At 38.6% G+C, this 27,936-nt stretch overlaps 1 protein-coding gene and 1 long non-coding RNA gene across 4 annotated transcripts; one reads left to right on the top strand and one right to left on the bottom strand.

Annotated features, from left to right (window-relative positions):
- Positions 1-561: 561 nt before the first annotated feature.
- On the bottom strand, positions 562-5,107 carry LOC130560493 (uncharacterized). Of its 2 annotated transcripts, XR_008963690.1 has the most exons (4): positions 4,995-5,107; positions 3,794-3,868; positions 1,889-2,023; positions 562-1,288 (listed from the first exon to the last, which is right to left on the bottom strand). It is a non-coding gene; the product is annotated as an uncharacterized LOC130560493 (long non-coding RNA). The 2 variants fall into 2 exon arrangements; XR_008963691.1 differs by lacking the exon at positions 3,794-3,868 and having other exon boundaries at positions 4,995-5,083.
- larp1b (La ribonucleoprotein 1B) lies at positions 5,021-27,559 on the top strand. Of its 2 annotated transcripts, none has more exons than XM_057344302.1 (18): positions 5,021-5,706; positions 10,260-10,321; positions 11,712-11,771; positions 13,298-13,520; positions 15,819-15,941; positions 16,182-16,344; positions 18,533-18,677; positions 18,789-18,963; positions 19,122-19,360; positions 19,916-20,278; positions 22,231-22,348; positions 22,461-22,618; positions 22,820-22,926; positions 23,004-23,167; positions 23,265-23,409; positions 24,874-24,983; positions 25,554-25,681; positions 25,800-27,559. In XM_057344302.1, exons 1-18 carry the CDS (start codon positions 5,346-5,348, stop codon positions 26,214-26,216), a joined length of 3,261 nt encoding a protein of 1,086 aa, XP_057200285.1. In that variant the 5' UTR covers positions 5,021-5,345; the 3' UTR covers positions 26,217-27,559. The 2 variants fall into 2 exon arrangements, with proteins under 2 accessions (XP_057200285.1, XP_057200284.1); XM_057344301.1 differs by having other exon boundaries at positions 13,295-13,520.
- Positions 27,560-27,936: the final 377 nt, after the last annotated feature.

Here is a 27,936-nt window from a genome sequence, read left to right as displayed (position 1 = left end):
ATTGGGCATCGTTTAAATGCCACGGCCTACCTGAGCATTGTTTCTGACCATGTCCATCCCTTTATGACCACCATGTACCCATCCTCTAATGGCTACTTCCAGCAGGATAATGCACCATGTCACAAAGCTCGAATCATTCAAATTGGTTTCTTGAACATGACAATGAGTTCACTGTACTAGAATGGCCCCCACAGTCACCAGATCTCAACCCGATAGAACATCTTTGGGATGTGGTGGAACGGGAGCTTCGTGCCCTGGATGTGCATCCCACAAATCTCCATCAACTGCAAGATGCTATCCTATCAATATGGGCCAACATTTCTAAAGAATGCTTTCAGCACCTTGTTGAATCAATGCCACGTAGAATTAAGGCAGTTCTGAAGGCGAAAGGGGGTCAAACACCGTATTAGTATGGTGTTCCTAATAATCCTTTAGGTGAGTGTATATACTGCCTTCCAAAAACCAAGTATTAAATGCAAATCACCTCTGCAGCAGCAGCTTAATTACTATTTTAGTTTTGGTTATAAGGCTTAAAGTATGAGGTTTCTTCAATTTGCCACTATAACCGTTCTTTTGCTTTGCAGTGTTAAAGGTGAGTGCCTGGAAAAAAATTCTATAAGACTATTCTTTTTATCTCACATTTAATAATCATTTTTGTGGCATTTAATGATTACATTTTTCTGTACATTTATATTCTTTTCCCTTTGCATATTTGAGTTTTATGACCAATCCTATGTGTTCTTAAGGAAACTGGTGGAATGAATATCATGAATGCTTGAAGTATTACAGCCAAGAAGAGCTTCAAATCTGTGTGGTTTCATAACAGACTGGAATATCTAGTTATGTAGGTTTGTCTGTTTTAGAGCAGCTCCAAGCCATTTGCATCTGATTCAATAAGGATTTTTGTGTAACCTTAAAATAAAATCTTCATTCATTTCAGCATTTCTAATACCATAGTGTGGGGAATATGTTGAAAATGAATGATGTATGTCTTCATGCACAACTAAAGATAAAAAATAGCACAATTTTTGTATGGTTTTGTTTGACCTTTTAATATTAAATATTTGACTTTTTCTTTTTTTACGGCTGTATTTACTTGATTGTGGCTTTTCCCTTTCAGAAACATCAAGAAAAAATACGACACACAAGGTTTTCGGCATGCACCCTTCCACTGCCCTGATATGACTCCTTCACCCACGGTGCCCACCTCAGGTACGATGGCCTCTTCCATACACGGCACCTTCTGAGAAAGTAAATACTTGTTTGCCACTTTGATGTTTGTTGTTATCTAAACAGAAAGTAACAAACTCTCTAGTCATGAAACAAGCATTTAAACAAAATAAAAATGATTTTAACTAATGAAATATTTCTAACAGCTACAGGAATTATGAAGTGAACTGCACAAGACTTCACTTAGACGGAGGTTTGGTTATTTTTCTCTTCTATATTTATTTTGTTCTCCATGTTGTCAGATTGCCATAGATGTCAATAGTTCTACTGTTTTGGAAATCCCTATTGAGTATTGTCAAGTTTCCTGGAGGTACCACACACAAACAAATACAAAGATTATGCCCTTATCATTACACCCGAATGTCTTGGAGAGCTTATCATTGTTACTTATTAACTTTAATGGTTATTTGATTATTGCTTCATTGATTGATCAGACTGAAGAACAAAACCTGAATTTCATCATAGTGATGTTTTATAACAGTATGTCTGAGTCCTTGTTTTCTATGTGTGGTTGGCAGTATTGGAGGATATGGAACATATCTGGATGTCATTACTCTTGCGAGTAGGATTTGAATTTTTTATGTTAAATATGGGGTCATAGAATGAAAAATCTAGTTTTTTTTACTGAGATTTTGGTATTAAAAAGATCTACACTCACCTCATCTTACCATTCCATCCCAGACATTGTGAAACTTTTCAACCCCAATGTTCTTGGGCCATCCTTTGTGGCGACCTTGCATGGCCACCCAACAACAATTGATGAGACAATTTTGAAGCTACTGGACACAATACACTGTAAGCAACATAAGAATGAGACCAAGATCAAAGCCATATAAACACACTGTACAATAAGTTTGAGTCTAAAGTTTTAGGTATGATAATGCACAGTGGAATAAAATCTGGTTGATCTAAATGCCCAGTTTCACCATATGAATCCATTTTTTATGTTACGTGTATATATTGACTGTTTTCTAGAAATCTCTCTGAGCAGACAAGGCACATGATAGACACATTTAAGACGTAGGCTACCCTGTAAGATCTAAATTCTTGTATTCACATCAAAAATCAATTTGTAAAACATTTAAGGATTGCCTTTTTTATGGCTGTTTAATGTGGATTTACTATGTTTTATACAGGGCCAAAATTACAAAGAAGACTGGAAACTTCTGACTATTTTGATTGGGATGACCAACATTTGTGATTACTGTAAAAACAAAGTCAGTCAGTCTTGAAATCTTATGATCAGATTAAAACTCAACATTGGCTGCATGCTAAATAAGTATGTGAAATACATGTTTCATGTATCTGTGATATCGCTGCTGTCCTTCTGAAACCTTGTATGTCCATATTTCGGGATTTTTGTTTTTCGCCATAAATCATTATTATCAGTCACCCTTTATGTTTGTCACTGGGTTTTGCAAATATCTAACCAATAAAGTATGAAAAAGTGCTCGTCAACTTTGACAACACATTATTTAATCATTTCAAAAGTACTGTGTTTTTTCCATTTCTTGAAAAACAGCAAATTTGGATATCCGAGGTTTTGGAAGGACAGTGACCATGTTTTTGTGTTGTTTTTCCTACCCTCATTTCATTTTATACAGACGTACCTATACACCTTTTTTATTGTAATTATACAAAGAAATATTCAGAGGGAATTTTACAACCAGAAATTAAACGAGTTTTGTTTTCCTTGTTAGAAAGAGATGTACTATTCCTTAAAAACTCCACTTCTAAATACTGCAGAATATTTTGGCCAGCAGGGGGCATTGTTTCCCTCATTTACTTCTGATGTTGTCCTGGAATTGACCTGCAAATTAGCAATCTCATAGTGGGATAATCCCTGGTGGTTGTTACAGATTTAGATTTCGGTCTTTTTATCTCCCCTTGCAGATTTTTTTGTTAAAATGTCTAAACATTTAGGTTATTTGTTTAAAATGAAACTTAAAATATATTTTACAAATATTCTATATTGTATATTCAATATAATTATCTTGCTCAGAGGTGGCTCGAGGATCGTTTCTTTAAAGAGGACTTTGCAGTGGTTCTTCAGCCCTACCTGAGCTACGCCAAGCCACCTAGGCTACCTGTGAGTTACTGCCTTTTTAAAGTTCCTATACAATTCTGTATTTTTTTTGCAGTGCACAAATAGCACTGGAAAAAATGTAAAAAAATCTTGTTACACTGAATGTCATTGGAGTTGTCATAATATTGTCACATGAAGTGGGACTCAACAGCACCTCTCTGGTGGTTTTTGGCTCTTTCAGGGTGGCAAAATCGAGTTTCTTCACAGCCGATTGTTTTCACTTCACTGTTAAAGGTCATGAGGAGCTGGCTAAAGGACTCTGGAACAACGTGGTTAGTAGCAACCACTGTTGCTGCTTAGATCCTGGCCATTCCCATACAGAACAAACAAAACCTAAGCCAGTTTACCACTAACGGAAACCCCCTTAGCTGACACCAATTTTTAGCAACAAAAAAAAATGTATAAAGACAAATGTTGTTTTCTGTGTCTGATCTCAGATCTGAAATGTGTATCATTTTCTTTAGCCAAGACTCTTACTTTTGTAGTTTGTCTTTGTGCAACTTTGTCTCTTTAAAGTTGATACATTTGTTTTCCTTTCCTGTAAATTTGAACCTGAGGAAAAGAAGACAATGATTGACAGTTTCTCAAATCCAGTTGAACTCATCTGCCCATCCCAAATAAGATACAATGCATCTTCCTCATTTGTTGATTTTTATTTCAATGTTATGCAGAAGAAACGTTTATTCAATGACACTTTGTTTTCTCCAGGATCACCCTTACATATACACAAGACCGAAAAAGAACGCAAAGTAAAGTCATCTGCAAGTTGTCATCAAGCTCTCTGCACATTTTTGTTCCTAAGCACCTTTCTTATTATGTTAGTTAATGAGTAAATCTGAAAACACCTGATCATTTTACATGCAACATACGTCCTAAGAAACCTCATCTATGCTTATTAAATGGCTATTCTCTCCACATTAATGTAAAACTAGATTTATGTTTTGATAATATAATATGTCTGATATTTTAACCTGTGTGGAAAACTTTCTTAATAGTTTTATGGATATTTACAATCCATTCATTGAATGTTTCTGACGGTAAATTGCAGGATGTGGAAAAATACAGAAAAATGCATTTACACCTTATGTCAAAAAATGTATGCTGCTATACAGAAAATGAGATGGCATTTAAAAAAATTATGATTATAAAATGTTTAAAAAATATGAACATTTAACCATATGACGTGATATATTTTAAGTAAAAATAAAAATTAGCTTCTCTTGCGCATGTAAAGGGCACATTTTACACGTGGAAGTGCTCCATCTAGTGGCCTTATACTGTTTTGAAAGTTTTTTATTTTCTCGCGAAACACATTAAATGACATTTATTCTCATAACAGCATTATTTACGGTTATGAGTAATAGTAATGTTATAATGAAGTTGTTAATGTACTGTTATAGTTAAAGTAAACAACATTAAGTCCCTCTAACGTCTCCTATTTCAAATGTAAACTTGTTCGTTTTTTTAACTGGCAAACGGATTAAACCAGGTTTTGAGATCTGTGTGATACTCCGCGTACGATTTTAGGTTTTTGTGACAGTGTGTTGGTGTGTTGAGTGGAGGAAAGGCCACGTCAGACTGGCTCTGATCAACCACGTTCAACTGGCCGTTCTGCGGTACCGCTGACCAACCAATAGGGGCAACAAAGAGGCGTAACACACTCACACATCACACTTACCCAATGACTCGTGGCCGTTGGTAGTATTTCCTTTTATTTAGGTGAAGTTGCCTATCAGCCAAATCGAAAAGTGGGGTTGAAATCCTTGGTAAAGCGTTTGTTTCTTTTCGTTGCGATATGATCAGTTCTTGTGATCGAACGCTATGGCTTCTTTAAGAGATCGAGCATTTTGACATTTAAAAATAAGGAAAAGTCCGATGCAGCTCTCCGTCGTGTTTCAAGCTGCTGGCTGTCAACTTGCGCTCTAGCTGCAACAGCTTTAGTCGACTATTTCTCTGTATTTGCGCTGTAAAACGTATTTTTACGGGTTAGGGGAAAATATCGACGTGTGGGCGTTTGCTCCTTTGAACCATGTCCACTGAAGTTGCGAGTAACTTGGACGTGACAGTCAGTTGTTTGGGTGAAGGGAACCAAAACAAGTCGGACACGGTTCAACCCAAGAAACCTGATCGAGCTAGCCACGAGGAGGGGCAGCAGGATCCTCCTCAAGTCGACTGCAAACATCAAAAACAGGGGGTCATGGAAAGCAAAGCGGATGGACTGAGCACGGACAGCACGAACGACAAAGAGAACGAACAGAATGCATCTAGCCCCAAAGCGACAGAAACTGCCAAGAAGAAAGTGATCGAGGCTCCTCCGCCCAAAGTCAACCCGTGGACGAAGAGGAATGCCTGCCCTGCCAACAATGCCACTAACAGCTCCATACAAACAGGTACGGCCCGTGTGAGACCCCACGCGTGTATGTACGAAATCTCACTTATGCTCATATCAGACACATTTCTGTCTCTCGCAGCATTTATTTCCATGCACACATGTGCTCGGGTAGCCCGCGTGTGCTACTGCAACCCGCAGCGGCCCACAAACTCCGGTCAAATCACTTTTATGGACTCTTTCACGTGCTTGTGCACCCATGAATCGAAACGTATGATAACGGCGGGCATTGTGTCCTTTAATAATAATTCAGAAACTTTGTGCCCATATCCGTAAAGTGTGTTTTTCATACATGGTCATAGAAACGGACCAATCAGAGGTGGGGGCGTGGCCTGTTAGCAGTAGCATCGCGCTAACCTCACGGCTAGAACGCTTGATTAATCCCTTAAGGCAGGATAAAGGCTTAAAAAAATCAAACTGCTCGGGTTTTTAAAGAAATACGCGGTTTATCACTGTAGCCGTTTTGTTTTTGGCAAAAACTAGTTTCGGGGTGTCCTGTGGTCCAAACGTATGGTTATGCTGCCCTGGTTTGCCTGATTGAAAATGCTGCTGTTAAAGTTGGATAACACGTAAATCAAACCGAAATCCTTATCTCATCCTCTGGCTTCTCGTGTGCGACAAAAAGATCGTTTTGATTCGCTTTCGGCTGATGCAATCTATGTGGTTGGTCAAAAAACGTCTTGTTGTTGTCAGGAAGCCTCGAGCTCCTGCCATTACTGATGTGACCAAATATGGTGGTGGGGGAATAAACGCCCATCAAAACGCCGTTCCCACATCATTCTACCTACAGACCCATGTGTGCCTCGATCATTTGGGTGTATTTGGACAGACTTGCTGATGTGGGCAAATTTAGCCCCCCCAACCCCATCTGATCGTGTTGCACGGGAGCACGTGTAGTGCTGAGCACTGCAACTCCAGCAGGAGCTGATGTGAGGCCTTTACCCTCAGTGCCTCAAGCACACACATACTGAACTCACGTGGGTTTTTTTTTGTCCTGCTGGAATAAAGCATTGACAGCTCACCTGTTGATCGTTGTTTACTTTAAGAGAGTATGGTGTTGTTTTATAGTAGTTTATGAACTATGAAGCACTTCGACCGCTCCCTGAAACTGTATTTTACGCTGCCTATTCTGATAAGGCCCTTTGATGAATTTGTTTACATGATGACAGCTTTAGGAGCATGCTTAAAAATGGGCAGTGTGTTCATAATTTGTGTTTTAAGTAAATGTGTATTCTTTGTTATGTTTGTTTTTTGGGAGTCGTTTAGGGTAGCGAAAGTATCTTGGAAGACAGTTTAACAGACTTGAAGGCAGTGATGCTTCTCCACAGGTTTTGTTCATAAACTGGGTGCCGGTGACATCTCATTTTAGTATCTGATCAGAACAGAAGATTTTTTTGCAGGCATTCATTTCTGTGCATAGCTGAGGAGACACCACTAGTTTGGTTAAAAGGGTGGGTCTGTTTGGAACCTGATACCCAAATACACTGGTTGTACTTTTGCTCTTTGTATCTAGTTTTGGGTAATAAGCCTATTGTCAAGTAGAGAAGACGTTCTATGTTGTGTAATAGCTTTTCAGTTTCTGTGTCTTGGTCTTTAAAAGCCTCATGTTTAAACATTTCCCCATTGTGGTGGTTAAAGACCAGCAAGCCAGCAAAGGCCGTTGTTATCATCCCATATGCACTGCGCACATTGTTGTTTTAGATTCTCTGTTGCTGAATGAACAACACTGAAGATCTCACTGACATTATTAAGCCACGTCTTTGTGTTTTCTGCAAAGTGGGATACAAATATTTGCAAATGGGACAGCGATATGAGAGAGGTCTTTCAGGTTGATCCTTTGGGGATGTGTGTTGAAAATCAGAGATGTGTGCATTTTGAATGACCAGAGAACTGTAAGATTATGGATTTTGGCAATACCCATAAAGTATAACTGAAAACTTCCTACACATTGTGATAGTGCCGAACCGCCTGAACGTAACCATGAAAGTTTGGTATATAATGGTATATAATATAATCTATATATACATCTAAAATAAATCAGTATATTTTTCAATCACCACTATTAGCACAGCTTAATCAATATAAACCAACGTATTGTCCGACCTGTAGTTGACAGGTGTGTTTTAACATTCTCAGCACCATGACAGTGGAACTCGCGTGTGTACACATGACCTGTAAGCTGATGTTGAGAATAGAAAGCGGCTCCATGGGGCTTGTGTTGTGACAGCATTGTGTTCGGAGTCGGACATAGCATAGATATAGCATAGTATGCAAACGTTTACTTTGTTAGACAGCTATGGCTGTGTTCTGTCAAGTTTGTTTAAGGAAGGAACTAAGCTGTCTTGAGCTGCAGAGTAAAAGTACTTGATCGATGATATCAATAAAAACTTAAAGGGATAGTTTACCCAAAAATGAAAATTCTGTCATGATTTACTCTTCCAAGCCTGTATAAATTTCTTTATTCGGTTGACCACAAAGAAAGATATTTGGAAGAATGTTAGCAACTGACATTTCTGGGTCATCATTGACTACCATAGTAGAATTTTTTTGTTGTTGTTGTTCCGTTTAGAACAAAATAACATTTTGTGAAATTTAGGAAAGCAAAAAGTTCTAGGGCACCTTTGACTACCATTTTAATTTTTTTGTACTATTGTTGTCAATGGTCCCCCAGAAATGTCAGTTGCTAACATTCTTGCAAATATCTTTCTTTGTATTCAACCAAACAAAGACAGGTTTGGAACAACTTGAGGTTGAGTAAATCATGACAGAATTTTCATTTTTAGGTGAACTATCCCTTTAAGATTACCTGAGGAAAAAAGCTTTGCTCTTTTGCAGCCGTTGATAGTTTCCAATTTTAGCCTATGATTTGAATAGAAACTGGATTTGCTTCATCTTTGGCTTTATGTTTAATGTGATTTAAATGATCATTTACATTGGATAAGGTTATTCTGCCTCGGGTGGCAATAATTGAAAGAGAGGTGTTGGCAGGACAGTATCAGTGAGTTTGTGTGTTTGGTCACACCCCACACTGTCAGCAAGCGCCCAGCACCTTATCATACAGGCCATCCTTTCAGTAATGATAAAGGACCCCGGACACTCCCAGGAATGGGCGTCCCTCTCTGTTGCCTGTTTAATCCTGACAGTTTTCTGCTTTTAAAAAAAAACGGAGAAAATGAAAACCGGTTTTGTAAGCAATTGTAACAATGTAACAAGCACTTTTGTTTCTCCCTTAAGGCAATGCTTTGAAGGAACTTGGTTCGATGGGATCATTTAAGATTAAAATGGCTAATTCAGACCATTATTAAGTTGTTTCTCCATTACCACAAAGAATTTAAACAGTGCAATTGATCCTAATGTTGCAATGTAGGGATACAAGTTACATTTTTTTCAAAAGGCAAACAAAGGATTTTGTCATCATTTGGCTCCTTAGCATGAAGCTTCACGTCTTTTAGAAATCCTGATCTTAGGCAAGACTATGGCAAGATTAGCACTCATTTTCCTGTGTTTTAAAACACTGCTTCTGTGACTCTCTAGATCGCTATTATCAAGAACAAGGCCCGATGCTTTGTTGGTTGTGTGGACGACAGCACAAATACCCATAGGGGCCATGTCATTGTGTTGGAGGGGATCTGAATACCACAGATGAATCCACTTTCACCGGCGCTCGTAGAAATGTTGTTTGCTGCTGCTCCATCTTTTAAAGGAAGTTAATGTTTTACGCATGTGGATGCATGACCTTGCTGTGCAGGTGCTGGCGTGTGGCTTTACAATCTGTTTTAATGTTGCCGTTCTCAAATAATTGACACGCGGCACTTGGTCGGAATTGACCAGCGGAGGCAGAGAGGCATTGTGGGTAGTTTTTCATCACGATTTCCCAACCGTAAGGGCAAATCTCATTTCAGAGGACAAAACTCGGTCTTCATTCATGAGTCACATGAATAAGATGCACAGTGTTTATGGTCATACTTGGAGCTATTAATTAACTAAAGTTATGTAGTTTTTGCTGCCTGGAGGTATTTTAGGATAATCTAGGCATTGTGTGTTTACTGTCTGTGATGTGTGCCCAAAAACATAGAATGATTAGAACAAATATATGTTACATATAAGTCTGTATAAGTCAAATATAAATTGATTTAAAGGGAGAGTTCACCCCCCAAAAAACGGTCATCATTGACTCACCTTTGAGTTGTTCCAAACCTGTATAAACTTCTTTGTTCTGATGAACACAGAGAAAGATATTTGGAAGAATGCTTGTAACCAAACAGTTCTTGAACCCCATTGTAGAAAAAATGACAATGGTAGTCAAAAACAAATCGAGAGCAATTCATGACAGAATTTTCATTTATAGGTGAACTATCCCTTTAAGAGGTGATTACTGTGCAAATGCTCGTCTAACACATGTAGAAGTTGGTTTAATGTGTAAACGTCTCCAAAGTGTCAAGAGTCATCATATCTTTAACGGAATGTTCCATGCAACAGGGATCTTATCTTTTCTCTCTCTATCTCTCTGTAATGAACTACATCAAACATAGTGTTTTTGTTCTGTGTCCACAGATCCCCAGAGTCCTGCCAAAGTTGTCCGTGCCAGCAAACCCAGGTCCAGAAAGACCAGCAAGGTAAAGCACTTTCATTGCTTTGTATAAAGAGGAGGCAACACCACCCCATTAACCTTATATAATAAATATAATACTAAATATTAGTGATTTGGATGTGGGCATGACGCCACAGGTAAGCACAACTGTTGATATGTGTAATAGCACAATTGCAAATGGTGTAATACAACACGTTTTCCTCCGAACAAGCAATGCAATATTAACTGCAAACCATACAGTGAGGTTTTACTAAATTTCAGATTACCAGAACTAATAAAATTTGCCCCCAACTGCCCTGCAAGTTGCTTCGTATAAAAGCGTTTGCCAAATTCGTAATGTAAATGCAAATAAACACATGTTTTTTTGTGTAAACTCACAGTTTTTCATCCAATCTGTTTGTGTAACAGAGTCTAGATCAGAGGTCAGCGGCAGCCAGTCACAGAGCAGCTTAGCTCATGTTTGTATTTAAGTGGTTATTTGTTCTCTCTGTTCAGTCTTTTGTCTGGGTGAAATGGTCAACAGAGTCAGCACATGAGTTTTTGACTTTTACCTCAGCAGGACATTCCAGAGAGAGCACATACAGGGCTCAAATTCAGTCCTAACAGGTCAGCGGAGTCGTCCCCATGACTGACTCCAGGGCATGATCGTTTGTCTCCACTTACATGACCCTCCACAGGTTTCTTGCACATTTATGACCACCAGCGCTTTCCGTGTCTTCTGTCCCTCATTTGTTAGTGGTTTTGAGGGTCATGTGAAAGGGTTTGGGTTAGTTGGCCAACCTGTGTCCTGCACTAAACTCAAAGACACTCCATTACAAATTGAGCTTTGACTGTCCAGCTTTAGCATCTGGGACACCCAGGACCCATTTCAGGACGGTGGTGGAATCCGATATGACACTTGGAATTCTGGGTTGCTTTGCGACGTGAGGAATGATTGACGTTCCTCCAGTAATAGAAGGTGAAATGATCTTGGAGAAAGGGACGGTCACACTTCCTGCATAGGGTTTGGGTAGTGTTTGTGCGTTACAAAGTTGAAAAGTGTAGGGTGGAAACTGTACTTGAGGAGTGTTTTACTCCCTGACACCAGCTTGTGCATTCAATAAGTATCAACATACTATTTCAAATCAGAGAAATAAGATTATATATTAATTTAGTTTTTGCCCAAATTATACACCGGAATTGACTAGGATATTATATTGTTTTTGAATGTAAGTGAGTGTTTGTGTTGATCTAATGCCAGCATTCTTCAACTTTATACATGGTCAGTGTTGGTTTTGCCATATATTTTCATGTGAAGTATAGTGAAATGTGAGATTTTTGAGGATTCTGTGTTTTAAGGTAACTGTTGCAGAAGAATGGATTTATACCTTTCTTTTTGAATTCTTTACATTGCTTCTCTTTTGCTTATATTGTAGTCGAGTGACTTCAGTGACATCACAAATTGGCCTACGCCAGGAGAGATCGCCACTAAGGAGGTGAAGGAATTTTTTAGCATTTTAAATTATATCAAACTTTTGTATTTTTAACCTGATTGAAATTAGTTTGGTTTAAGTTAAACAGTAATTTGCTTCTGTGTGTTTAATTCCTTTGATGTGTATCCTAACTAGGGATTTACTGTGATCATACCTGCCTTAAAGAGGATAGTGTGATAATCAAACATTTCATAATATTTCCTGCTTTAAGCTTAATAAGATCCTGGGTTTTACAATTATAAATGGTCCCTCATTAAAGAGGTATGTTTGAAGGATGTCTAACATGACAAAGACATTACCAAAAAATAATAAAGGCAACATTGTTATACTTAACCTTATTTTGTTATAAAGATATCGTCGCTGTCATTCTGAAACCTAAGATGTCAAAATTCCCAGTTTTTCAGGAAATAGAAAAAACACTGCTTTTCAATGATTAAGTTGATGAGGACTTTTTAATACTTTGTATTGGTTGGATATTTGCAAAACCCAGCGACAATCATGAAGGGTGACTAATAATAATGATTTATGACAAAAAAAAAACTCAAGTCAATGATGTACCGGAACTGAAAATTACTAACGTTCTTCCAAATATCTTTCTTTGTGTTCATCGGAACAAAGTAATTTATACAGGTATGAAATTACATGAGCGTGAGTAAATGATGACAGATGAACTATCCCTTTAACCCAAGTACAATGCGCCGTGCCGCTCACGTGCGGTGTAAACAGTGTACGGTCACTTCGTGTATTTACGTTAATAAAGATCTGCGCATGCGTGAGGCGGCATGTCAAGACGGAGGGGGAGAACTAACATGAGATGGGAGAACTGCTCCGCCGGCTTCTGTTCTTTATTTTTTCTTTTGTTTCTGTGACCGAAGTTGCAGTCCTTTTCTCTGGTATTTTTATGACTTTTTTCTCTATACATCCCAACTTTGCGTTACAACAGGGAGATAGAAAACTGACCTGAAGTATATGAGGACAAATGCAGAAACGCGAGAAAAAAAACTGCGGACAGAAACAGTCATGTTCATACATACAGAGACACAGAAGGTGCACGTGAGCAGTTTGGCGAATACATGAGAATGTGTTTGCCATTGTTTTGAACAACTTCAGTGCAGAAATGTAAAGAGATACACATCGCTGAGTGTGCGCGTCATCTGAGTTAGAGTGTTGTGATTGGCCCAAAGCGCTCTTACCGGTAATCCTCATTCTTCACTCACACAGCGCCTCATACTGGTAATTTGCCGGTAATGTTACAACTTTTACTGGTAAATTGGGAGTACTGATTCCTGTTCACACATGATCTGTTAACTGCAATTTTCTGGCAATTTACCAGTAAAGACTGTATGTGTGAAAGGGGCTTATGTAACTGTGTAAATTTATGATTTTACAAGATTAAGGAACTTTATAATACAGGGTCATGAAAAGTTGACTCGAAGATAAAAAGTGTCTTTTTTGGGTTTTACTTACTGAACCACTGCTTGAATCTACTGAATTTACTAAAAGCTTGATATGATTGTGTCCCTTAGCAGCACCAGAATGTGATAAATACAAACGGGCAGAAGGGCCCGTCTGGCCGGAGGGAGAGAAAGAAAGTTTCTGGAGGAGAGAAGAGAGAGAAGGAGTGCAGTAGTGACGGAAGTGACAGTAAGGAGAACAGGGTGGCGCAGTCGGATCCAATCACAGGACTTTCAAATGATCAGGAAGCAGAGGATGGAGAGGAGACGCAAAGCAGCGCCCCTCGCAGGAGAGGAGGTGAGACAGCCACATACTTTACAACGTTGCATGAATTTACGAAGCACGTCCTGTTTTAATTTTTGAACACTACACAAACGTTGGAGCAAAATACAGCCAACAGAACATTTAGAACTGATTAGAAATGTTAGACGAACTTATTTAAGACTTAATTATATATGTGAAATTATAAACAAAGTTCTCCTATGAAATTATTGTTTACATTTTGCAAAATAGTTTGTACATGCATTTGCAGTATATACACACACTATCCCAGAAAGCAGAAGTGAAGAAACACACCTAAATGACAAAATGTCGCTAATGGCATCACTGAATTTTTTAGGGTGCATTGTGGACATTTTTAACCATTTTATCCTGATTGACATGTACCCAAACAAACCAAACTCTACCATTTGATGTCCACTATATGCTGTCTGCTGTTTTTTTTATAGTGTATGTCTCGAATGGCATGTGACTAAACCGGTAAACAGGTCTCATTACATCCGCTTGTTAATAAAAGTGTTAACATCAGTATTAACTATCAGCGATATCTATGGATTTAATCTAGCTAGCTGTTTCCGTTTTTTGTTTTTGTTTTATTCTAGTTTAATATCCAAATGTCTGTGAGAAGAAAAATAAAAAAAACACTTACATATCAATCTGTTTATGTGATGGGCATCAATTTTGATCATCTTCGGTAGCTCATTTAGAGGCACTTTGACTAAAATGGCTCTTTATGTAATGAAGCGCATAAAAAGGACTTAAACCGGATGCAATGAGACCTGTTTTCCGGTTTCTGCGCATGACATTCAGCATAAAGCCCATAGTAAGAGACAAAACAGTAGGCATTGTTGCACAGTAGATAGCTGTGGCCCTACTGTCCCGCCTTCAAATTGGGATGAAGCTGATGTGTCAGAAGTGTGTGTCAGAACAGAAGTGTGCGACATCATACACTGTGTATTTAATTTGGTAAGCGGCATCCAGTTGGTTGGTTTGTTCAGAATCGCAACTAAAATTATGTGTTTGTCCATCACATTGTAAAGGACCTAATGAAGCATATTGAATAGTGGGTTACACTATTTTACCTGCTGTATGCATATGTACTGCTACTGCTGCAAAATTTAGAGTAGACTGCCAGTATTCTATGCTGAACATAAGCAATGTTTTAGGAAAGAAATAAAAATTAATAGAGCATGATGTTAGCATTCACAAGGTCATTGTTTTCAATCTCAGGAAATACACATACAAATTCAGTGTACAGCCTGGTAAGTCACTTTGGATAAAAGCAGCTGCCGAACACATAAATGTAAATCTAATGTAATTGTGAGCTAAACTCAGGTTTACTGTTACAGAAGAGGATAAATGTTCCAGAGGTTTTTGTTACATTGCTACTTTCATCGTCTATGTTTTGTTTTTGTAATATAGAGAAATGACAATTGGTGCTTCAGTTTCTAGCATTTTTGATGTGTGAATGTTTAGCTCACGGAGACTGAGGTTCAACTCCAGCTTGTGTTATACTTCTATCACAACTTCAACTTGCCTTTTCTCCACTTTCTTGTACCACTCCCTCAATCTTATGATTATTTTTATTTATTTGTGTAAACATATGTCACTACTACTATTCATTTCTTTACGTGTAAAATGAGTTCTGCACCTTTAAGACACTCACACCTTGGGAAACAAATGTGTGAACTTGAGCATGATCACACGTGTACCAACAGTAAACTTCAGCCAAAAGAGAGAAAGACGAGCTCTATCAAAATTCTCATGATGACTGGGCGGGTTTCAGACACGTAAAAGCTTTGAATCTTAACACCACCACACATACTGTCACATTCTGTGTATTTGAAATTGAATTACTTCACAGTGTTGATATTTAACTGGATGTTCCCTTAAGTACTTTTAGATGTACATTTGTTTGAGGTAAATTATCTTAACATAATGGCAGGGCCAAGGACATAACGCATTGCTAAAAGCCCCTAGTCTGGTTTTGAAAAGTTTCTTTCTCTTTCTGAGAACTGAAATGATTTGCACCTGAGGTCATTTAGATGTGAAGAGTCTGTTCTGCTGATCTCTCATACAGTGAAAGTATGAGACTTTTAAAATGATTTTTAACAAAGGTAGTTGTATGATCAATGAAATCAATAGGAAGCCATTTTTTATTATTTCTAGATCACCAACCAAATGTACAGAAAGTCAGTTTTTACATTTGGAATCATAAAGTGCAAAACATTTGAGATCTTCTCAGATCCCAATGCAGAACTTTACTTTAAATTGCACTGGACACCTCTGTTTATTTGTGATTTATTTGTTCCACAGGCTGGAGAAGAGAAAGAGATTTCTTTGATGACACAGCAAGCATTCGCAGCGAGGGCAGCAATGTCCGTGGAGTTCCTAGGGGCCGGGGCAAAGGCCGTGGGAGGGGCAGAGGTCGTGGCCGAGGTACCCAGGAATATCCTACTTGTGACAAAACTACTTTGAATTCAAAAATGGACATGAAATAAAAATTTGATTTTAAGTTAAAAATATTACCCTTAACACGTACTGTATAATCCTACACAGCCCAGTGTAGCAGATTGGTTGTGAGATGAGCCAATCAGAATTGAGTATTCTAGACAGCCCTGTAACAAACTAAAATACCTTCCTTTTCCCTGTTCTTTTTACTGTTCTTTCTCTTTTCAGGTCGCTACGACCATTCCCACAGTTACCGGGACTCTTACCTGGATGGGTCTTCAGTGCCAGCTGATTTCGGCAGTAACATGGTCTATTACTATGACGACGGTAATCGCGTGCAGATGTATACGATTGAGGAGAACTTGCTTAAAGGATACATCAAACGGCAAATGTACGTTTAGGTTCTCCCTTCACATAAGTTTAAAAATGTCAAGTTGCTTTTCCAGCTTGAATTTTGTTGTATACATTTTGTGAAACATTTGGTGCACCATTTTATAGACCTATTACAAAATGCTGTGTGAGATCCTAATGTATAGGTGTCAGGTTTATCTTTAGTTCAGTGAACTATATTACACAGTGCTGAACGCAAAGTTAAAGGAACAGTTCCTCCAAAGATGACAATTTTGTCATCATTTACTCACTCTCAAGTTGTTCCAAATCTGTATAAATCTCATTGTTCTGATGAACACAGAGAAAGATATTTGGAAGAATGCTTGTAACCAAACCGTTCTTGGCCACCATTGGCTACCATGGTAGGAAAAATTGCTTTATAAATGTCTTTGTTTTGTTGAACACAATGTAGGAAATGTAGTAAAGCAAACAGTTCTGGGGCACTTCTGACTACCTATAGTACTACCATACTATGGTAGTCAATGGTGGCAAAGAAATATTTGGTTACAAGCATTCTTCCAAACATCTTTCTGCATGTTATTCGGAACAAAGAAATTTATACAGATTTGGTACAATTCAAGGGTGAGTAAACCGTGACAGAATTTTTATTTTTGGGTGAACTGTCCCTTTAAGTCATGTGCTTTTTTAAAAGTGTGTTTAACACATTACCACCAGCAGGGGGAGCAGACGCTGCATGCCTGACTGTCCTTAATTTAGCTTGTCCGATGAGGAAGGGTTCAGTGAGATCAGGGAGTAGGACACTGTGGAAGTGTCTCTTAGTTAGTCTAAGATAATCCTGAGTGTGGGATTGAAAAAGAAGTATATGTTTGCGTATGCGATTTCATTGTATGTGTGTGTCCTGCTGCTCTAATTCTTCTCATAGTTCACCTACATTTACTTCACTCAACACTGTGTTAACAACACCTTCACAAGCTAAAAGTCTATGAGTGCCACACACACTTTTCTGTGACAAATGACTGGCAGCTGGCTATCATCTGAATTCTGACTTCGGAAAACATTTAGATTAGTAACCATAAGTGATTGTTGGGGAAAATAACAATTATAGCATTGGTCACAAATCAGTGGGAAAACACCCAGTTTATTTTATTTAAATTCTGTCATTTTTCAGTTTCAATACAATATAAATATGATAATTTGTGTTCATAGCCACAAATGTCACATGTATATTTTGAAATTCCTTGTGCTGGATGTATCCCAGTCCAGTTTTTTAAACAACCTACACATGCCAGTTAGCATAACTTGCACAACACCTCCACTGAAACTTCCCAGAATCGTGTGCAGCACTCAGGGCGTCTCAACCTCGCCTGACTAAAGCTGCTGGAATGTGAGGTGTGTTGTAGGTGAAGGACCCACTGTGGCTTTTACAGGGAAAAAAGTTGAACGGATGTTCATTTTGGTCTGAAAATGTCTTATTGGTTAAAGTGCTTGACAGAGTCGTCCAATCATCAGTCACGTCCCTGAAGTAACACCTTCTGCTGCTTTTAAGGTGCTTTTGCAAGAACATGCTGCATATGCTAAGAGACCTTTAACTTTTTTAAATTTTCTTGAGAATTAGAATGGTATTTAAATATGACATTAAGCAGTGATGGTGAAAGTATGGTTTTTAGACACAGGTGAACCTGCAGTCTTTTTATCACTGCACCTGGTGTCACTGGAATACTGCCAGAGACACCTGTGTGTGATTTTTGCCCTGATTTTCAGTCTGGATATGCTTTGACAGAAATTCGCGTTGTGTGTGATGGCAGCAGACTATGATTCAATCCAGTCAGAGGATATCAAAACATCAATTTTTGAAAACAGCGTTTATCCACCCAAGACCACATTTAATAGTGAATCAGGGACATATCCTAGGGAAAAAAGTATGAGCGTTTACTTGCTCGTCTTGCCAGATCTTACGAGAAAAATCAGTGCACAAGTGCAAGCCCATAATAAACCGAAATGAATCTAAATGCTAAAAAAAGACCCGCACATGTCCACTTTAATAAACTGTTGCTTTATGAGCCTGAGCCAAACAAGTTTGGGAAACTGTTTTAATATGTAAAACATGGCAACACCGTAAGCTCTGTGAATCCACAAACATGAAAAGCACACAACGTCTCTGCAGACCATGGTTTTGTTAAAACTCCAGAACATAACATCTTTTGTTTCTGTTTGTTGTTTGTTTTTAGCGAATACTACTTTAGCCTCCCAAACCTGGAGCGAGACTTTTTCCTGCGGAGGAAAATGGATTCGAAAGGCTTCTTGCCCATCTCTCTGATCGCCAGTTTCCACAGAGTCCAGGCCCTCACCACTGATATCAACCTTATTAAGGAGGTGACCTTTAACCTTTGCCCTACACCACTTTCAGGACACAGACATCATATGTTAACATAAATTGTTGTTTTTTTTAGCCTGTGTTATATCTAGTTTTGTGTGTGCACTCAGGCGGTGAAGAACAGTGAAATCGTGGAACTGGTCGATGAGCAGATACGTAGGAAAGAGGATCCAGAATTTTGGCCCATTCCTGTTCCTCCTCTGGACTCCCCACGCACAGATTTCACCCAGCTAATTCATTGCCCAGAGTTCATCCCAGGACAGACGTTCACCTCTCTCAGCTCAGGTTCAGCCTTTTCATCATTTCAGCTCTGTAATTTGTTCTGTTGTTGTTTCAATGACATTGTAGCGATTTATACTTTTATTGTGCTATTTGTTCAAGAAAGTGATCTTTTTTCTGAAGAACTGGGTTTGGTTAACATCTCTTATTCTCTGTGGTTACAGTGTCATCCTCCCCAGTCAATCAGCACATAGATGAACTCGTTCTGGTGAACGGTCAGACTAGCGACACCACTGACACAGACACAGGCAAACCTCAGTCGAAAGTGTCCTCTCCTTCTAAAAGTAACTCTAGTGAAGATGCGAGCAGCCCTAAAGAGCGCTCCAGCAGCCTTTCTGACCCAGAAGCCCAGCCGTGGATACAGGTGGAAAAACGGCACCGAAACTCTTCAGGAAAAAGCAAGGTACTTCTAGACAATTAATGTCAATTTCTGAGCCACTAGCACCTAAACAGATCAGGTATCTCCTTCTTTTTTGGGGGGGGTGGGCTGTAACAGACTAAGGTAACCAATAGTGTGAGTTTGGGACGGGGCTACCTGCTAGTCTGACCAATAGCAGACAGAACGAGTGTTATTAACTTTTTGTTGCCGCTTCTGGCACAGGAATTGGACGCTTTTCTGTGTTCTTTAATAATAATAATAATAAATCCATCCATCAAACCTTTTCTCCATCCATTACTCCATTTTTTGTCCTGTGGGTGTGCAGACCTCAATAATTCCTCTTCTTCTTAGTCTTCATCCTCCTTCCCCTCCTCTTGAGTTGTTCCCTTCATCAGTTGAGTTTTCTCCTCGCTTTTTGATTGATTTTTCCTGCTCTTATAGTCATGGACAAAAATAATTTGATGGATGCTGCTTATGGATGCATTAACGCCTTATGACGCCGTCATGTCACAACGTGAACACAACGTTACTGTCTAGCTGCATGACTTCAGAAGACCAAATGTTTTGTGTTTGCTTCAGGAACGTCCAGAATTGGCTCAGTCCAGCCCAAAGCAGCAGCCTGAGGCGGACCAGGAGGAGCTGGACTTCCTTTTTGATGAGGAAATGGAAAGGCTCGCCGCACCTCGCAAGAACACCTTCACCGATTGGTCCGATGATGACTCTGACGATGAAATTGACGACCGAGATGTAAACAAGATCCTGATCGTTACTCAGACCCCCCCTCACCTGCGGAAACACCCTGGGGGCGATAGGAAAGGAAACCACGCGTCACGTGCTAAAATTACAGTTGACCTCGCCAAAGCCATTAACGATGGATTGTTCTACTATGAGCAGGATCTTTGGACGAAAGAAGAGGGACCGCAAGACTGTACCAATGCAAAGGTGAGATTAGAGGCAAAATGCACACATCCAAATTTAAGGGCTCGTCCATTTAGAAATGTTGAAAAATAAACTGATGTGTTTGCTGCTTATTGGTTTCGGCCGAGTCTAAATGTTGTCTAGAACATTGTGCTGAATGTGATGGTAGTTCAGCAGCTGTTGGCTTCAGTTAGATGCTCACACTCGGCAGTAATGTGGGAATTTTCCACTGCAAATATTTGACATACACTGGCTCTGTGGTTACAGAAATATGCTGAAAGATTTGCGTAAGAGATCATATCTCAAATGAAATAAAATGACTAGCTGATGTGTCAGAGGATTTCTCAACTAATGAAAGACTGATAAAATGGAATTGACTGCTTGATATATAAGTTTTGTCACAGTATTGGAATTGCATTGTGACATAAAAGTATTCTTGTTTATTTAGACTCAAATTGTGATTTTGTATGTAACAGTGCAATGACGAAAGAAATAGGTACTTAATCTTAAAATTAGATTTCAGTTTTATGTGGAATTTTATCATCCCCAAGAAATCGTAAATGTCACAATACAAAAATAAAGTGATCACTACATGTGGTTTACGCAGATTTTAATGTGTGCAGCAGCAGTAGTTTGATTTATATATCAACTTTTATGTGCCCTTCATGGTCAGCCAATCAGACAAGAGATTTCAGAAAGCGATTTTACTTAAAGAAACCCCTGTTTACTTCAAACTTACTAAAGACCTTTAGAGAATATGGAGCTTTAATATTGATTGTATACTTTAAATTTAAAATGAAGCCTAAATTAGAGCTAGTCTAGTCCAATTATACTTGTTTTATAGTCAATAACCATATTTTACAGTGATAAAAAATGTTGTCATATGCACACCCTCGTGTTGCTTTGACTTACTTCTGAGGAATACATATTTAGAATTTTGAGATTTGAGATGTTTGTGCTGCTTATTTCGATACAGTAAACACTTGCAGGGGGGTTGTATTTGACAACCTTGGTCACCATTAATTTTCTTTATAAGAAGATTAGGAATAAAGATTAGAAATTTTACTTTGCAATTCAAACTGCACGTGACAAATGGGATGTTTGTACAGTGGTACCTGTGGTATGGGGTATGTCTTCTGTACCTGCTCATGGGAGTTTTAACACCTGTGTTAACTGTGCCAAGGTCTGCAATAACACTCAGCTTTCTGAAGTACGAACACCCGATAAACAGCTGCGCTAAACAACAGGAATGCTCACTTTTGGTTTGCTTAAAATGGTTTGAAGATTACTATATCATTCGTACTCTGACATCAAGTTTAGTGATCTTGTGTGGTTTATTTATTGAAATTATCTACATACTATAAATTATGCATAAGATGAACCGATTCTCTTGTGACCAAATGCATTTATATAAATCAATTTGACACATCAGACTGCACCAGGAAACACGCAGGCTGTTTATCTCTGTTAATGTAAATGATATGCTTTTAAAACTGATATAAACCACATCATGTCAGACTTAATACCCCTGATAGGCATAAAAGATTTGAGTAGTACCTGTGCATCATCACTATGAATGGCCATTTATGATCAGAGTGATGGACTATAAAGATGTAATTTCTAAAACACTGCCGAGAAATCTACTGAAGTGCACTGCCTGGATTCAAACACACAGTAGTGATGACCTCATTGTCCATAGAGGCAGAAACACAAAGCCTGTAGTGGCTGGTTTGTGATTTTATCTGCAGTCTGGGATTGGATTGATCCAAAGGGACATTATCTTGCTTCCCTTTGTCGATAAATGAAAAGGGTGTGATTATTTAACTTTCTTAAAATTCAGAAGACCTAAAACCATCACTCAACTGGCATCTCTGTGTGTATTTATAGGCTTCAGTTGTAGTTTCTATACTGTCAGTCCTCATAGAGCAACAGGTTTGATCTCTTTTACAACATGTCTGTCTTATACCTATTATTAGGATATGGAGAACTTTAAAAAGCTCAACATGATCAGCCAAGACGAGTTTGAAACTCTGACCCCTAAAGTTCCTATTGATCCCAACCAGGAAGTCCCGCCTCCTCCACCATCTCAAGCAGGTGATTGCACACATCTCATCTTAATGGGATAATCATGGAATATTTAATGTGTACAATTTAACAATATTATTTGATATATAAATATTTAAATGCTTTTTTCTTTCTGCTTTAGATGAGTGTAACTTGGCTAATTCTGTCCCCACGGATGTCCCAGAGGCCTCCAGTGTGCCCCGGACCCCTCGTACCCCACGTACCCCTGGCAGACAGGACCCTACCAAAACTCCACGTTTCTACCCTGTCATGAAAGAGAGCGGAAACTTTGACGGACATGTAAGTTGCCACATTCTAGGTTATCCAGATTGTCAGAAGGCCATTTGTGTGGACACGCTTGCCCAGACTAATAGCATTGCATTTACACTTGTGCACAACTGCACATTGAGTGTAGACACAAATTGTTTGTCGCTACATAGTACACTATGTTTGTGATCTGCATGTCTCTTATGTCTTTTCTTTTATTGTTTGACCTCATAGACACCCAGAAAGAGGAAAACTCGGCACAGTTCTAACCCTCCTCTGGAGTGCCACGTAGGTTGGGTGATGGACTCGCGTGAGCACAGACCCCGCACTTCCTCCATCAGGTTTGTGGCTCACTAAATGCTGATGTTACATCACTGATGTTTGCCTTTCCTCTAACTTCACTGCTTCCTCTGTACAGCAGTTCGAATGCGTCTCCATCAGAAGGAGCTCCAGCATTATCAGGCAGTTACGGCTGTACCCCTCAGTCCCTGCCAAAGTTTTGGCATCCATCGCATGAGCTTCTGAGAGAAAGCGGCTTCACCCAGCAAGTTTACCACAAATACCGTCGCCGCTGTCTCAACGGTACAATGATCATTTGGTTTCTGTACGAGCAGCCCTTGTATAAATCTTCTGCCATCAACAGGCCAGTTCCTCATGTCGATGTTTTTGTTTTACTCAGAGAGGAAGCGGTTGGGGGTCGGTCAGTCTCAGGAGATGAACACCCTCTTTAGGTTCTGGTCCTTCTTCCTCAGAGACAACTTCAACAGAAAGATGTATGAGGAGTTTAAGCAGTTTTCCCTGGAGGACAGCAAAGAGAACTACAGGTGAGGGTGTTTGGGCTGAATTCTGTGTGTTGTCTTTGCGTTGCATGTTTTAGACATAAAGGTATTATAGATGGGATCAGTCTTAAGTGCCCCTTTCCAAATTAATTTCACTGTGACTGTTTCTTTAAGGGAAATATAAATAAACCTGTCTGGTTGCCATCTTAGTCCTGTGGCAGCCACCATAGTGCTTCGAAAGTGAGCGGTGAAGTGACCTGTTGGCAGCAATTCACAAACTATTGTGAAAGCTAGATACCTCTATATTTCTCAAACTGGACCTTTAATAATAGTACTGTGAACAAACGTCGACGAAACGTTTATCGTCGACGTTTAATGCCTCGTGACCTAAACAAAGGGCGCCAATATGAGTGTGCAAAAGGGCAGGCGTAAAAGCGTTGTTTTTTTAACGCCTCTGGCTTGTTTTTTTTTTGTTTGACGCGCCGTGTTAAAAACTGGCCGACCAATGAGATTGCCGTTTTGTTCACGTGCCTGGAGCTGCTGAAGTTACAGTATAACACGACTTGGTGGCGCTCAAGCACAAAACAGTCAAGCAACAGAAAGCAAGATGAATTCTTCTTCTGTGTGACAAGCGAGTGTCAGAAGCATAAAGTTGCACAGCGCCACCTTGTGTACCATCTATGTCAGGGAGCGAATTTGCGCATTCACTCAGTTCATCGCCAGTGAAAATCGTTTGGGTATGAACGCTGAAAAACGTCTAGAAAAACACTGGCGATAATCACGTGCGATTATCTTCCCAATGTGGACAGGACTTAAGGCTGCTATGAATATTCAACCCCTGCAACACACCCATACCAAAAATGGATGCCATGTTCATGCCAGACTTTTTCAGGTCCATCTGGTTCCTCTCGCTCTCCGTGTAATGCGCGTATGTATATATTCAAGGCTGTTTGCGAACACATGGTTCTTTGTATTAGTAGTCAAGAACTGAGCATATTGTAGTAACTGTTAAGACACAAAGAGCATAAACTTTGGAAAACATTTTTTATTGGAGATTAGTTTTTTAGCTTTGCTCGTCAGCTTCTAAAAAACTCTGTGTGAAATGTTGAAAAGCTGGACACCTGTTGTTAATAATTGAATGTAAAATATGAAAAATATGTTCATTTGCAGCAACGCTCCAACGTCTCTTTTAACCAATTTTTATGACCCTCTGGAAGAAAGTTGGATACTTTAAATGGTTTGGCACTCTCAAGTCTTCAAATACAAAACATTGTTCATTCTACAATATTCCTGACACAGGAGTTGTAGATATGTTTAATAATTACATGCAAAACGTTTAGACTTGGTCTGAATAGGCCATAAGACCAGTACATGTGCAAACTTTACCATCTCTCTCTGCCATGCAGGTTCTGTATGCAGATTTGTTCGATAGGCAAATAATTACACTGGTAAGAGTTACCTGAAATAAACCAACAGTACTGTAGTGTTTACTATTGGTTGTTGTTGCAGGTATGGATTGGAGTGTCTGTTCAGGTTCTACAGTTATGGACTGGAGAGGAGGTTCAGACAGGATATCTTTAAGGACTTCCAGGAGGAGACCATAAATGACTATGAGAGGGGTGAGGTGTTTTATAGATGAGAATTTTGAGAGAGAGGGTGAATAAAAATGTGCAGGACACAACAAGGACCGCTGACCTATTGCCAGTTGACTAAACTGAACTATTTAAACCTTAACTGGACTGGTCAAGTTCGGCCTGTGTCATGTCCTGATGTCATTTCTTCTCTCAGACTCAAGCTAGGGTTGTTTTTTCCCTGATCAACCTGTAATTTGCATCATATGCCATCATTATTCTTTTCTAACAAATGTTAACACCTGCTATGAAGTATAAGGACAACTTTATAAATTCTACCTACTGAATATCTGCAAAATACTATAATATTAATCAAAACCACTTTTTTCTATGTTTTGGCCAGTGAAAAATTCTCAGGACAAATAAAAATTACTAGCCTGAAAGAAATCCTTATATTTTTTAACCCTGCATATCTTTTTATTGTCTTATTTGATCAATCTTCAAATTTACTTGTCAAAATAAGCGTCTGACTAGAGGTTTTGCTCATTTTGTCATGTCCTTATATTTTCTGTGTAGAAAGAGTAGTCACTGTCTTTGTATTTGGATTGATGTGTGTAGGTCAACTATATGGACTGGAGAAATTCTGGGCTTTCCTGAAATATTCTCAGATGAAGAATCAGACCATTGACCCCAAACTTCAGGAATACCTTAAGAAATTCAGAAGCATTGATGATTTCAGAGTGGATGTGAGTATGGGTTGTTTTTAAAAGTGTTCAGCTACATGCCAAATATTCATTTTTAAAACAGTTAGTTAATGTTAATATTTAGTCTTTTGCAATTGAAATGAAATTTCCCTGTACTTAGCCACCGATGGGAGAGGAAGGAGCGAGAAGAAAAGCATACTCGTCCTCCGCAGGAGACGAGCCAAAACGTCGACGGCACAATTCATCATCATCATCAAAACAGACCTCGGTTACCAAGGCTGCTACAGACAATCAACATGCTGCTGGAGGAGTGGAAAAAGCATTCTCAACTGATCAGACCAACGCCACAAATGCAACGAAAGCCGTCATATCCAATCAATCATCGGGGGCAGGGTCATCCAAATCAGCTTTAGCCAATCAGAAACCAACACCTTCGACTACCAAGAGCAACACGTCTAACGATGCTGCTACGAAAGCCCCCCCCAAAGAGAATGTGAAGAAAAATACCTCATCGGATGCTCGCAAAGGAGATGCAGCCGCGAGTAAAACCAGAGATAGCCAACAGCCAAAAAAATGAAGCCTCTGCTACACTATACAGTATTTGAGTTACTTTAGAGCTATGAAAGGATTTACACCGTAACCTTGAAAGTGAGACAGTCAAACCGTTAGAGCAAAGACCAACTGTCATAACAAACTGAAGAGTAAATCAGATTATGTTTGTGTCATACGAGAACATTTCTGGATAGGTTAACTTCTGTAACATCTTTTGTTTTTGTTCTTCTGTTTTTCCTGCATAAGTAGTACATTGCAAAATCCTCAGTGCGCATGGTGAACTTGTTTCACTGTGAGGTTTACAGAATATGCATTCTCTTTTTTTAATTAGTTTTACCTTTGCCAATGCCTTACATTTCAAAAGCAGCAAAACATACAGCTCTCTCGACATTCATAATAATCTCTTGGCTTTTATTTGTATTGTGTATTTTTAATTTGTGCACGTGCCTGTCTTGAGGGACACATCTGTCTGTGTGTCTGACAAGATTACACGTTTATTTTAAAAATTCATAAAAGCTCATCAAAATCTAACTTGAATATGGTTGAGACACAATAACACACTATATAGCCTATTGCGTTTTTGCTCTTTTAGTTTATGTAGAAAATATGACTGTGATGAAATACTAAGTTCTATGGGCTTTTATGATTAGCTGAGTGTCTGAGCTAAATATTTGAAAAGTATGACCCGTCGTGGTGAGGGGTTGAGAAAAGTGATGATATCTACACATTGTTCTTGCTTATAAATATAAATATTGTGCCATTCACATTATGGAGACGGTCAGACACTGTCTCCAGTTTAGGTGCAGAGGAGCGAAGAAAGACATCTTGATGACCTTTTACGATAATTTTGACTTAATTTGGAAAACATCTCTGTACTTGAAGTTTTCTAAGAAATGTTCTGTTTTTGAAAGGAATTATTCTTTCTTTTAAATACTTTGAATTCTATTTAGATAATTTATTTTTCCTCTCTTGTGAAAGCTTAATTGATTTTAATATTTTTTTATTGTTAGTATTGAGAGAGTATAGATGACTGCAAACGTGGTGGCCCAGAAAAAAACATTTATTTGCGTTACATCTTTATTTCCTGGATGGATCTTGGCTGATTACATTAAATCAGTGTTCTTTTCTCACTTACGATCATTAATCTGACACTGAATTGGTGTCTTGATTGTATCATGTTTGCTTTAAAAACTGTACATAAAAATAATTAGAAGCAGCTCTCTATAATTTCAATCAATTGAAATATTTTTATTTGATATTTTTGTTTGTGTGCGCTTGTGTTGGTATGCATGTCGGTTTCAATTTTTCTTTCCTCATAAATTGTAAAATGTAAAAAAAATATAAAATATATTAAACTGTTTATAAAAACTCCAATATTTGTGTATATCGTGTCAATTGTGTGTTTTATGTGAAGTTATTAAGATAGATGTGAAGAAGGAAGTCAAGACAAAAACATTAATTATTTAACCTAAAAATATTTTGTTTCAGTACACAAGACTGAATCCAAATATTTTATCATTTTAAAGTATTGTTTACATTTCCTAAGATAAATCAAAGCAAAAAAAAAAATGCATAAATATATTAGTCAATGGGCACGTTTTGTGCTAAATGTAACACTGTGTAAATATAACACTTTGCGCCCTTTCATTATCCAAATCTTTTGTCTTGACGCATGTGCTTTGTGGTATTGTAGGCCAGTCGAAACGACACAGAAGCTCCGTAATAAAACTACAAATCCCATTAGC

This window comes from Triplophysa rosa, linkage group LG10, assembly GCF_024868665.1.
Source record: "Triplophysa rosa linkage group LG10, Trosa_1v2, whole genome shotgun sequence".
Lineage (NCBI taxonomy): Eukaryota > Metazoa > Chordata > Actinopteri > Cypriniformes > Nemacheilidae > Triplophysa > Triplophysa rosa.
The sequence above is the reverse complement of the archived record's forward strand: the minus strand, read 5'-3'. Positions and strand labels throughout refer to the sequence as shown.

Bases quoted from the DNA above. Each gene is read 5' to 3' on its own strand.
- larp1b (XM_057344301.1), top strand. From the start codon at position 5,346: ATGTCCACTGAAGTTGCGAGTAACTTGGACGTGACAGTCAGTTGTTTG. The intron at 10,322-11,711 runs GTAAAGCACTTT...CTTATATTGTAG, and splicing joins GGTCCAGAAAGACCAGCAAG to TCGAGTGACTTCAGTGACAT. The intron at 22,619-22,819 runs GTAAGTTGCCAC...TTGACCTCATAG, and splicing joins GCGGAAACTTTGACGGACAT to ACACCCAGAAAGAGGAAAAC.